Genomic DNA, 13,181 nt, shown 5'->3' on the forward strand with positions numbered 1-13,181 from the left:
TTTGCCATTCTCTGTTCTATATAAAAGGTACTGGTGAAACTGTTCAGACGATATCACAATTGTTTTTGAAAGATGGGGAGGGGAGCTTGCTGCAGGAATCACCTAAAATATTAAGCAGCAGCAAAGAACTGAAATTTAATTTAAACTGTAAGGTAGGATAATAAGCAACAAACTGTACAAAACTACATTTAGTGTAATGAGAGGCTATAGAGCTTTCTTTACATTTTCTTCTAACCAAAATGGGGTTTTAGTAACTAAACTGAGAGCTGCAGACAGAATTTATTTGGAAGATTCCTTATGAACAATACTTAAACTCTAGAGGAAAAATACTAAAGATCATTATTTTTAGACTGTTATTTCTAAAGGAAAGGATTTTTTTCTGATTTTGATAGATGTTATATTTCTCATCAATATACTGCTATAAATTCTGAACTTCAGAAGAATAAAATATGTGGATAAAATAGAACCTTTACCCCTTCCAACTACATTAATTTTTTTTGTCTTCAACCTACAGGTTAAACAGGTTTTAGCTTGTTTGTTTTCCGAAAATGTAAAGAATGGTGTGTGATTTGTGATTGAAACTAAATTAAAGTCAAAAGGAGTACTTATCTGTACACCGAGTAGATGAGAAAAATAGCATTTATTTAATTAGGAAAAAAGTATTTTCTCTTACTTCTCATCTTAATTCTCCTTACCAATCATTAATGACATCCATTAGGTATGATTCACATGGAAATACTTCATTAATACTCTTTGTTTTAAAGACAATCTTCAAACTCAGGGGGATGTTCACGAATTCTCCCTGTAGAAGAGTTTATGCCTCCTCATCCCATTGACAGCAGGTTCAGCCACTGTTATTGGTTTGCTTTAGCCAATGAAAGATGAGTAAAAGAGCCCCTTCTGAACAGAAGCTTCAAGAACCAGTGTATGCTTAACCATGATCTCATTTTCCTCTGCCACAAGATTAGTCAGATCCTAAGTAAAAATGGCCTGGGGCAAAGCTCAAGCCAATCTACAATGGATGGGTAACATGAACAAGGTGGTAAGCCACTCAGATTTTGGGATGCTCTGTTACTGTAGTATTACTGAGTTTCTCCTGACTAATACAGATACATAAGTTCACCGAAAGCCCTATGTTTTCTACAACAATGCTATTGGTTCATATTGCCAGATACTACTTGATTTATATAGCAAATAAATATTCCTGTCGTCTACTAAACTAGTGAAAACTAAAAATTTTGGATATCCAAAAATTGTGCATAGTTAGTTCTATTTCTATGACATATTTTTCTACTTATTTCTTTCCTATAAGTTATGTAAGCCCTGATTCTGCCTTTCTTAATAGGTTTAGAAATGACAGCATATGTGTGAGCATATGCATACTTCTTCCGGTATAATTTTTTTCTTTTGCCTGTCTTGAACATTTCTCTCCTCCTCCACCCACATCAACTCTTCCACTCCTTGCAAGGTAACTCAAATTAACAACCTGAGTTGCCAAGCTAACACATCTTTTCAGCTTTAGTGTACATTTGTGTGTTTCTGTCTGTGTGGTGGGGGGGTATGTGTGTGTGTGTGTAGGAAGAGAGAGAAAGTATGTGTGTTTGTTATTGTTAGATTTCCCAAAAGAAGAAGAAGAAGACAACAACGAAGAGGAAGAGGAAGAAGAAGAAGAGGAAGAAGAGGAAGAGGAAGAGGAAGAGGAAGAAGAAGGAGAGGTAGGAAGACATATACAGACTCGTCTGCATCTTCCTTTAATCATTCAACAATACCTGGTAAGAATACCACCACCACCTCATCTGCAACATCCACTCATTCGTTCTTCTAAATAAATGCAAATATTCCATGGTATAGATATAGCATAATTCATTTATTCATTGGTCTATTTGGGGTATTCAACTTATTTCTAGTTTTTCACCACTACTGACATTGTAATTATCATTTCTGTACACATTTTTATGAACCAATTGTTTAATTTCCATCAGATAAATTCCCAAGAGTAGCATTTTTGGGTGTAAGGATGTATATATTTTTAATTTTAATAGTAATGCTAGATAGATATCCCAAAGAATCACAATACTTTACATTTCATCTTAATAGGTATTGTAGCTCTCTTTAATTTCTGCCTATCTTATAGGTGTAAAATTAGATTCCATTGTTATTTTAATTTCACTTTCCATATTACTAAGCATCATTTCAAATGCTTTTTGGCCATTTGGATTCAGTCTTCAGTAAACTGTCTACACATGTGTTTTGCCTAATTTTCCATTTGATTGAATGCCTCTTTCTTAGTTTATAAGAGTTCTAGAGCAAACTCAGAGATGCCACATTCAGATCTTGCTTCAGTAAAGGACTCACTCCCCAGCTTCAAGGCATGTTGCTCACTGACAGCCTTCAGCTGTTCAATTACTCAGGGTTCACCTCAACTTTTGAGCCAAGGTCATGTTCTTCTGGGGGTGGCCCCTTGCCAGTGAATTACTGAGGTGTTGATAGCTGAGAGCAAACTCCTCTTCTCTGGGCAATCTCCAGCCAATGGACCCTAGCCATTTCCAACATGGCAGGACTCCTCCAATAGGCAATCATTCTTCCAGCTGCCCCTTGGGCTGGTTGAGATTTTGTCATGTCTGTATCTGAACTCCTCCTGCCCAATCCTGCTCCTCCATTGTCCCTCCACATGTGTTACTTTCCAATAAATCTTTCACCTCTAACTCCAAATGCTTCTCAAAGAGCCCAACCAGCATATTATAGATGTTATCCTTATTATGTCATTTGCTTTAATGTTTTTTCCAGGACTTATTGACTTTGTTTATGGTATCTACATTATATTAATTTTCATATAATCCAATATGTCTCTCTTCTTTTCAGCATTAAGAAGCACTCTCCAGTACCTAGGTTGTACATGTAATCTCCTGTGTTTTCTTGGAAGAATTTTATTGACTTTTTTAACACTTGCTTGGTCTTTCTATACTGTATTTTTGAAATTAACTTATATGTATATATAAGCATTAACATAAATTTTTAAAAATAATATGGTGGGCTGCTTTATTTTCTTCATTAAATAATCTATTCTTTACTCACTGAATTGAATTATCCCTCTTGTCATATGTTAAATTCTCACATGTACTTCAATCTACTTCCAGGTTATCTGTTCTGACTCCCATTCAATATCATATTAATTTGATTATAGTGACCTTGTAGCATGTTCTAATATCCATACTCCCTCCACATTGTGACTAGACGGATTTACCTAAAAGACAAGTCTGACTCCCCACTACAAAGCTTTATTGGCCTCCCAGTACCAACAGAATAGGGTTCAGGCTTTTTGGCACATATGGCCATGGTTCTTGTTTACATCCTTGGCTTCCTTTCTGGCTACTCCACTTCTCTTCCTACTCCAGATGTTTAAATAATAGCTTTGAATTTTGGTTGGTTCTAAAATTTTTTAGTGCTTCAGGGAGATCCAACCTTAAAGAGATCCAGGTATATAATGTAAGGGCAAATACAGACTAAAAATAATAGGCTTGGGGTGCCTGGCTGGCTCATTGGTGGAATGTGAAACTCTTGATCTCAGGGTTGTGAGTTTGAGCGCCATGTTGGGTGTAGAGATTTCTTTAAAAAATAGGCTTAATTCTCCCTAGTAGAAATAAAGAAAAAGACTTCTTCCATCTCCCTCCCCCCTTTTTTTCTAGAATTTCTTTCTCTGTCCTTTTCAAATGTATATAAATCTTTGTAATGGCTAACTAAGCATCTTCCCAGTATCACAACTCAAGAATGTTTCCTCAAAAACCATCTTTTTGAAATGCAAACATTAAGATAGTTCTATTTCCCAGTTTCAGTAAGAAGTTAAGAGTCTAATGTTGGTGTTTGTCTTGCCCCAGTTCATAAAACTACCTCTTGTTATAAAGATATGAGAAGTTTGTTTTTCCTCTGGTTAAAGCCAATAAGATGGTGACCCCAATCACTAGGTAAGGTTACGATGAACTACGTGTGATGCAATGGATTATGTCTGCCATATAAATGGGTAAGATTTCTTTGTTGTGTCTTTGCAATTTCTTAGTGGATTGCCTGAGATGTGCACCACAGATTTCATGCTTATTTAATGATGAAACTGGTTTCTGTCTCTATTACCTTTGTGGAGAGGTTTGCTGAATTGGGAAACGACTTTGTGTTTTAATTATATTTCCCCAATGATGACCAATATGGATACTTTCTTGAACACAGCACCAACAGAAGGCAAACTTATGGAAAGTTGTTTTTTAGCCTGCAATCATTAAACACAGTGTGCAACCTAAACTTGCAGTGTCACAGTCTTAGGTTACCAGATCTATTTGTCCCGTGTCCAATCTCTGAGATAGCCTCTCTAAGAAAAAATAGGTTTGAATTTTTCCTGGAGTTATTCTGTTTTTGTCATGTTTTCCTTCAACCAAAAGCAAGTGTTAATAACTTGCTTAACCCTATTGTAGAGAAAAAGTCATTTGATGGTTATGAACTCACTTTTGTGTATGCTGTCATTTTCCTAAATCCCCCTTGTGGACCGAGCCATTGTTCTACCAGATGCTGGGAGCATGAGCTGTTCTCAGCTGAGTCCCCCTCCAAAAATTACCCTCAGCCAAAGAGAGTCTTGTCCAAAGTCTTGACTCCTCTCTGAGAGCAGCCTGCATCCAATGTCTATGGATGGGTACGTGGGGAGGTGGGGTACAGGGGGGAACCCAGGTCTCTAGAGACAACTCTGAAGGTCATCCTAGGATTGCTGGGACACTGTTGCGAAAATCACAATTCAACTTCTGCCTAGTCCTGCTTCCCTCATTTTTCTCGGGTATTGCTCCCAAACTCAAGATTCCCCAAAACCTCTGCATGCAAATCTCAAGAGTCTGTTTCCTGAGGAACCCACTTGAAGCATTTACCAAGATGAAAGGTTTTTCCAAATGTCAAGGAGTCAATGATGTCTGAGAATATGATAATAAAACATGATAAACACAAACCATTGTTTCTTGATACCATCTTATGGTGTGGGAGCTATAATTAGGTAGGATTGCCACCAGCACCAGCCATTCAGCATCTTTTTATGGATTAGAAAAATGCACTCCCATTGAATGGAAGGGCCTGTGACTACATGATTCTGTGAGTGAAGCAGCAAGAGCTGGATCTCAGACTACTAGCTCCTTAGGCCTAACACCCTTATGTACTTAGTAATCAATGCAACGGTACATGGTGGCCTTTCTTAGATTCAAAAGAGTGTACCAAGGCAACAATTGCTCACTACTCTTAAACAAAGTAGTTCCTGGACAAATGACAAACAAATGTTTACACAAAGACTTTTGAAACGTAATTAATAGGAGGACACTAGGGTTATGAAGTATTGCCAAGATGCCTATGGGTAGGAAAAACATGAATTAAGAAATCTCATGATAGTACCTGTGAAAACACTTCATGTATATGAAGGAAAACAGAATATGTCACCCCAAAATATGCCTCTTTGACATACTAATTATTTTGAGTTGAAGGCAATTAAGAAGCAGTAAACACACAAAAAGTTCCCACTTTTCTGCCTAAAGGCAGGAAATAAATTCTTTTACTGGAGACAGACTCTTTTCAGCCCAGAGACAGGGCACCAGAGGAATCCGCAAACTAACCTTGATAAACTAACCCTTATCTTTCTAGTTACTTCTTCACCATTTACTATCTCTAGCCTAAACCCCTTCGTCTTATCAATTACTCATAAATTTATTGTTTCTTTGTCCAAAAGATATAAAATCTTCTTACTCTGGCCAGTTCTTAGGTCTTTATTCCCTTGTGAAGGCCCTCATGTACATGTAAAACTTCAGTAAAATTGTGTATGCTTTTCTCCTGTTAGTCACTGTCAGGATAATTTTCAGACCCAACCAGGGACCCTAAAAGGGTTGAGGAGAATGTTTTCTTCCCAAAGAGATGAAATCTAAAGATGAGATAAGAATGGAAAGAGGTTAAAAAACAGCAGTTGGTGGTCAGAAGGCGAGAGCAGGTAAAGGTAAAATAAAGGGGCAAGCCAAGGCAAACACTGCAGGCCTGAATCTACAAATGGACAGTATTCTGAGGGCAATCATTCTTACACTGAAGTCTTACTACACAAGCCTTATTTTTGTATATGGTGATATCATTTGCTTTTAAAAAAATATCTGTGAATGTTCAAAGGATTTTGCAGGTGGGATGTTCCAAACACAAGGTCCCCCTAAAAAGCAACTGAAAGTGTGCATAATTATTAAACCGTACTTGTGTAAGTAAATTGAGAAAAAGATTCTCTGACGATGCTTGTTTTTTACTCTTATTTCAGAAGTAAGAGTAAAATGGTAAGGGGTGGGGATAAAATGGAAAATGGAGTGAGTGTTGCCTACTCATTTAGTCTCTTTTTTTAAAAAATTTTTTTAATGTTTTATTTATTTTTGAGAGGGAGAGACAGCGTGAGCAGGGGAGGGTCAGAGAAAGAGGGAAACACAGAATCCAAAGACAGGCTCCAGGCTCTGAGCTTTCAGCACAGAGCCCAACATGGGGCTCAAACCCACAAACCGTGAGATCATGACCTGAGACGAAGTTGGACGCTCACCCGACTGAGCCACCCAGGCACCCCTAATCTCTTATTTTATAAATATTTACTGAGTACCTTATGCTGCACAGTCAGTTCTATATTGTATACTCTTCTGTCTAAGCAGTTGCTCAAAGCAAACAGCATAACCAAATAAAAGAATTTTATAAGGAATCTTCCAATAAATCCGTTATTGTTCCAGTCTAGACTAGCTCTGTAATACCCTGTCTAAATGTAAATATGACATTCTGTAAAGGAAAAGGAGATCTGCACAGCACTCTTTGCTTTCTTAAGACATATTTTTTTAAATACTATCCCTCAAAAAAAAAAAATACTATCCCTCACCTCTCCCATTTCAAATATCCAAACATCGTAGAGAAAAAAAAAGCATTTAATCATCCTCCGAAATACAACAATAGGTTAATAGACTTGGGAACTCAAAAGAAATAAAATGGAAGTGGAAGCATCTTCTAAACATGACTTTTCATGTTGTTTTATCTACCAAATCACTTCTGGTCTGGTCTATCTCTGTACTAGAAATACACTGCTACACTTAGCACACTGAATGTATGAACTTTCTATTTACTTAGCTCCTTCTTGCACTAGACTACAGGCTGCTGGAGAGCAAGAACCACATCTTAATCTTTGCCATATCCCTTGCCTTAAAGTAAAGTCTGGTCCACAGGAGGCCCACAAATGGTTATCTAGGTCTGTAAGCTAGGGCATGCATCCAAAGGGTTATTGAGAAAAAGACTGCCTAAAATAGATATTAGGAGTAAGAATCTGTGGCTAGAAAACTCAAGAGGTAGTAATAGGAGATCTTCCAGTAAGGAAGACAAGTAAGAGAGGGAAGGGAGCTTTGGGTAAATCTCTGAAACAAGAACTATACTCAACATACTGTGTGAAGGAAAAAGACAGGAGATGTTGGGATGCTAGCATAAAATATAAGCAATGGGATATTAGGTTTGCAATTTGTTATGTGCTGCACTTTTATATTTATCTTTGTCAATGACATCTCCAGGATTTGAAACTTGAGACTTCTGAACCAATCTCACCAATCCCTCCCCATCATCAATACGTCCAAGTTTCAATTCTTCTCTGGTTTCTCCTTAACCCTTTCCCAGTATTTTATTCTCACAGCTGCTACTTTTGTTTGGATCCCCATTAGTATGATCTTAACCCAATTCTTTGTTTCGAGTCTTTTAAAAACTGTTCTCTAATCTGAGAATATCTAAAATTTGGCTCTGGTTTTGTAACTTCCTGATTCAATAACCTTCAATGGCCCTTTATTTGTAAAGTCCCCAGTATAAAATTCTAAGTCATTACCCATGGTATAAATAACATGGCAGAGTACACTATGCATGAGCAAATGGAGTCAAATAGAACCAAGTTTTGAAAACTACATGGACCAGTTACTAACAATGTAACTACCCAAGTTAATTTTACCTTCTAAGGCTAGGATTTCCAAAAGGGGTGGGGGGAGTGAATGATAACTAAAAGGACTAAAAAAGAATGTGCCTAACCTAGCCTGGTGCTGAATAGATGACAGGGGCTCAATATCTTTCCTTCCACCTTTCCATCCAGACCTTCTGTTCTGACGGCGCTTTTACCCAGCCCTGGACTTTGTGCTCCACAATGTGGTCTTCTGTGCTCTCACAGATCTTTGATCACAGTTCATTTATAACTTATCCTATTCTGCTTGTGTATTTAGGTATAATTATTATTTTGAGCAGTTAGTCCTTTCTCCCCTTCTAGATTGAAAGTAACTCAAGATGACGATTTGATCTTGTTCATCCTATCTCCCATAACATACAGCATTAGGTACTACCCACAATAGGAACTCTATGTCTATTAATTGAATTGCATACTTTTACATGATTTATCCAAATTTTAAAAGCAAAAAATTCCTTTTTTCTTTAAGAATGAAAAAAAAGCAGAATAGATAATTATCTACTGTAATTACAGTATATCCCTCTAGTACCTAACAGGGGCCTTGAAATACAGTTAATATCCCCTAAATTGTGTTGATTAATTTGTGTGTCACACACTGAACACCTATTATGAAGACAGTCTTCAAATGTAAGGGTTTTCAGCCAAAAAAAAGACTTGGGCAAAAGAGGAGATAGTAATAACTACTCATATCCGTATTACTATTGAAAAAAAACAAAATCAGTTCTAATGTTATTGAACAGTAAAATTATTTTGCTCTAGGATATGAGTATTAATTTGAATAGGTTTGTATTCTCTGTTTCCACAGAAACTAAAACCTGAAATGAGCTTACATTGCATGCAAAAATAATGACTTTTAGATGCTTTAGCTGAACTGTATTCAGTGAAAAAAATTATGCTTCCCATTTTATTTTGGTAAATAATATGAAAAGCTAATCTCTGAACAGATTAAAAATTAAGTCATACTGTATATTTTTAAACCTTTATCTTTAAATTAAAATAACCCAAGCTTTTATAACAGAGAGTACAAAAGTTATTATTAATGTAACTGTTAACAGTTGTTACTGCTAACTTTTTAAAAACACATGTCAAAATGATAAGCTCATGAATAGTCAGAGAGATCCCAGTTAAATCTCTTATAGCTTTAGCTCTGGACCAAATTGACTTAATCTCCATTTCTTCACCTATAATATGAAGATAACAGGTGTATCTATTTGAAGGGTTTCTCTGAGAACAATTAAACGATACTGATTATAAAGCACTGCGCCCGGCACAAAAAGAGCCCTTGATAAATGGTAGGTGTAATAGTCATCAGCATTATTACATAAGTTTACTTAGTTGTAAGTATTTACAACTTGATTGTGTATTATATATATCGTCTATATATTATATATTACGGATTATATATTACGGATTATATACCGTATATCATATATATGTGTGTGTATAATATTACATTATGTGTTATAGCGGCGATATACAGAACTCTCAGCTACCTTTCGCAGATATTTTTGTAAAGTACTCTTTCAAAGGCTATCCCAAGGCTACTGGCCGCCAGAGCCGCTCTGGGCAAGCCACACAGTGCTCACCCCTCTGGCGCGCGGGTGGCCTCGTCGCGGACCGGCTCCCGAGGCTGTGGCTGCGGCCGGGCAGTGCTCAGCCGCGAGGGGCCCGCGGGAGCCGCTCCGGGCTCCAGGCTGTGACGGGCGGGTCCTGGCCAAGGGACCCAAACTGGGCTGCGCGGCGGGTCCTGGCCAAGCCGCCCGCGCCGCCCCGCCCGCTGGCGGGGATGAGTGACGGCGACAACAGGTGCAGCGCGGAGCCCCAGGCTTCTCGGGAGTCCCCGAGTTTGGCGCGTCAGGCCCGGGGGGTCAGAGTTTCACTCTGGAAACCGCCCTCCTCGCCCTGCACCAGCCTTCCGAAGTCGCCCCTCAACTGGCCTCTTGCTACTTAGTAAAGCCAGAGGTCACGTCAACCTCTCGAAACCCACCAGTCCCAGACGCCGACTTTTCTCCAAAGGGGAGAGAGGAAGGTGTGCGGCGCATGGTGCTTTGCATAACCGTTCGCTCTCTCCTCCCCAGCCGTCCGAAAGCAGGCGAGAGTGGCCCCAGAGCCGAGCCCTCGTCTGCACACCACACGCCCGCCCCACAGCCCAGCTCCGAGACCACGGGCCACAGCCGAAACCGCCCGCCCGCGTCGCGCCTCTCCCCGGCTTGCTGCGCCCGCCCGCCCCGCCGGCCGAGGCGACGTCTCCTGCTCTTCCCCACCCCCCCGGGTGGCAGGTTCAGGTCCCGGGTCCGAGCCTGCGCCCCTGCAGCTGCCACTGCCGCCGTCGCCGCCAGGGGGAGCGTCCGTCGGGAAACGTGGTGTTGCTTCTTTGGTGTGAAGGTTCTTTCAAACTTCAGGTTTCTGATCCTTTCCCCCGGGTTCTGAAGAGCGTAGAGGAAGATGGAGACCGAGTCCGGGGCGGTGAGTACAGCAGGCAGGGCCTCCGGCTCCGGGATAGCAGGGGGAAGGAGCAACGTGGACTTCGTTCGTGAGGGGCTGGAAGAGTGAGGTCTAGGGCCCAAACGCCCGCTATTTTGTCGGGAAGAAACGTGGACAGGATGCCCCATCGACCACCGCGAAGAGCGGCCTGCCTGCAGGCCCTGTCTGGTCGGGTCGTGGAGTGGGGAAGGTGGGACCCCCCCCCAGGCCTGGACCGGGTGTAGGCTGGTTGGGGGACCTCGGAAACGGCCGGGAGGTTTCAAGAGGCGGCGTGTGGCTGGGTCCCGTACACCAGGCGGGGCGGGGCTAGAGAAACAGCTTTCCCGCCGAAACTGGGCTCGGCGGCGTCTTTGACGCTCGCTCTGGCCGGATTCCGCCCAGACGAGCACCACGAGGAGTTGCTGGCGTGGCTGACGCCGCCTCCGTCCGGCTAGTCAGTGGGACCGGAAGGCCGGAGAGACCTGGAGGTGGGGGGAGGGGCACCGTGGCCCTCGACGGACCCGGACACTCTAACACGGGGTGCGCTCCCGAGACGCTGAGGGCCGGGTGGGGGAGGGGCGGGAGACAGAGCAGGCCTGAGGAGACTCGGCGCTGAGGCAAGGTGCCGCAGGGACCCGCCCCGCTCCCCGCTGCCAGCCAATCAGCGCGCTCCACGTGAGGGCCGAGGGGTTGCCGGCGCTCGAGGCCGCCGTCTGGTCGGTGCCGTTGAGGGTTCCCGCCACTGCTGCTGGCGGGTTTGCGGGGCAAAATTTCTCGCTGGCTAGCCTTCTTTTCCCTCCCGCACTTTGGTGGGGAGGGGGTGGATCCTCGTGTCAGTGCCCAAGTTCATGATGACCCGAGAGAACCCGAGGAAGTTGTCGCAGCGGCTATATCCTCCAGCGCCTCAGCTTGCTGGCCTCGGAGGGGAAGGAGCTTCGAGGCCTTGACCGCGACGGTTAGCCTGCCCTCTTCCCGTTGTCTTCGTTGGCAAAGTGGATGATAGATTTCGAGGTTAATTCTCAAGGGAAGGAGGCAGTGAGGGCACATTACTTTGAAGGAAGTTTTTAATAACTCTTTAGTGCTAGAAGTTTTGCTAAGCTAGACCCTTACTTCTAACCAAATAATAGCACCTAAGTGCTTTTCGTACATTTGCGAAATATTGCCGGTGGAATCTGAGGCTTTGTTGTTTAATTCAGTGCATTGCTGACCTTCTCTGAGGAATTGAGATGCTTCTGCTTGAGCCTTGCCTCTGCTAGTTTAAGATATTTTCTAGGTTCCTTTCATACTTTATTCTTAAACCCTCAACCTAATGGTTGGGATATCATGAGCAGGAAGAAGTGATTCATTCCTTTGTTCGTTTGTTCAACAAATATTTATTGAACACCTGCTATGTACCATTTCTACTTTAGATGATCAGTGAACAAAATAGGCAAAAATCCCTTCCCATATGAACATTGCACTATATTTGAAAGTGGTAGACAATAAACATAAGTAAATTATATAGTATGTTGGAAAGTGATAGGTGGTAAGAAGAAAAATAAGGTAGTAGAAACCCACAGTACAGCAGGAGCCTTAGAAACGAAAACGCAATGAGCAGGATATAAAAAGTTGATGTTTTTCCTTCTAACTAGTTTCTCAAGATAAAGAAAATCTCTTGTTAACTTTTGTTCATTCTCTCTCTCAGTGAAAAATAATGGAATTGATTTTGTTTTTAAATTGGAGAACAAATGAATTCATCTGTTGAACTCGTTTTGTTTTTAAGAAGAAAATTTCATTAAGACTGATTTTTTAAAATTTTACACTTTCTAAACAGACAAGATTATATCTACTAGAGCTGTGCTGTTATATCTAGCATTGCATATCCACAATTGAAACATAAAACTAAACATCCCAAAATCAACCATACTCTGCATTACATCCTATAAGTGACTGAAGTTATAAATAACCTCCAAATGCCCAGAGAGAATGCTTTTAAGATTGGATTCCCAATTTCTTTAATTGGAAACTACAACATAGCAGTTATTAAGTGTGATGATTTTTCTATGGTTTAACGGGTGTCATTATGAGCTCCCTTATTAGGGAGTTTGTGTTATTCCCCCTTAACACTAAATGCAGAATAGAATCCAGTAAAGTCCAGCCTTGTAGCATAGTCACTACTGGCCTAGTCATTTCTCTTGAAATGACTTCTCTTCATATATCTTGAAGAGATTAACTTAGGGATCATGGTTTTATTGAACAATTAAGTGAGACAGGAGAGCAACTATGAAAAAGAACAACTCCATTATCTATGTTGGAAATTCATTTTCATGTATTTGTTTCTCAGAGAATTGAAATTATGAACTGCAAGCATTTTGAAGTGTACTCATTTAGTACGTGAGACTGTCTGAGAAGCCTGTTTAGTGTTCTCAGAAGGAAAATAATTAGCAAGTGCTTAAATTGGTTTCTCTTCAAGATTCTATTCTCAAGTCTTCTTTTTTTTTCAGTTGTTTGTTAAGGGTTTACCATCTTGCCATTGTGCAAAGGTATATGTGTTAATATATAGTTAGTAAAATCTAAATTAGGCCCCCAACTTAGAATTATGAATATATATGTATTGAGCTCAATCTTTGGTATAAACATTTATGCCTATAAGATACAAGTATGTAAATTTCTTTTACTTTACAAAATCAGTTCAATCTTCCAATTGACAAGTGCATTTAAAACTTTGACT

The 13,181-nt window shown here is 40.6% G+C and overlaps 1 protein-coding gene across 1 annotated transcript in view; it reads left to right on the top strand.

Annotated features, from left to right (window-relative positions):
• The first annotated feature begins 10,420 nt into the window (after positions 1-10,420).
• BOLL (boule homolog, RNA binding protein) overlaps positions 10,421-13,181 on the top strand; it is a 36,815-nt gene continuing 34,054 nt past the window's right edge. Inside the window, exon 1 of the mRNA XM_039219764.1 lies at positions 10,421-10,474. Within this exon, the coding sequence (XP_039075695.1) occupies positions 10,454-10,474 (21 nt within the window). The 5' untranslated portion in view covers positions 10,421-10,453. The remainder of the gene's footprint in view (positions 10,475-13,181) is intronic.

This window comes from Hyaena hyaena, unplaced genomic scaffold, assembly GCF_003009895.1.
Source record: "Hyaena hyaena isolate Hyena2069 unplaced genomic scaffold, ASM300989v1 scaffold_832, whole genome shotgun sequence".
NCBI lineage: Eukaryota > Metazoa > Chordata > Mammalia > Carnivora > Hyaenidae > Hyaena > Hyaena hyaena.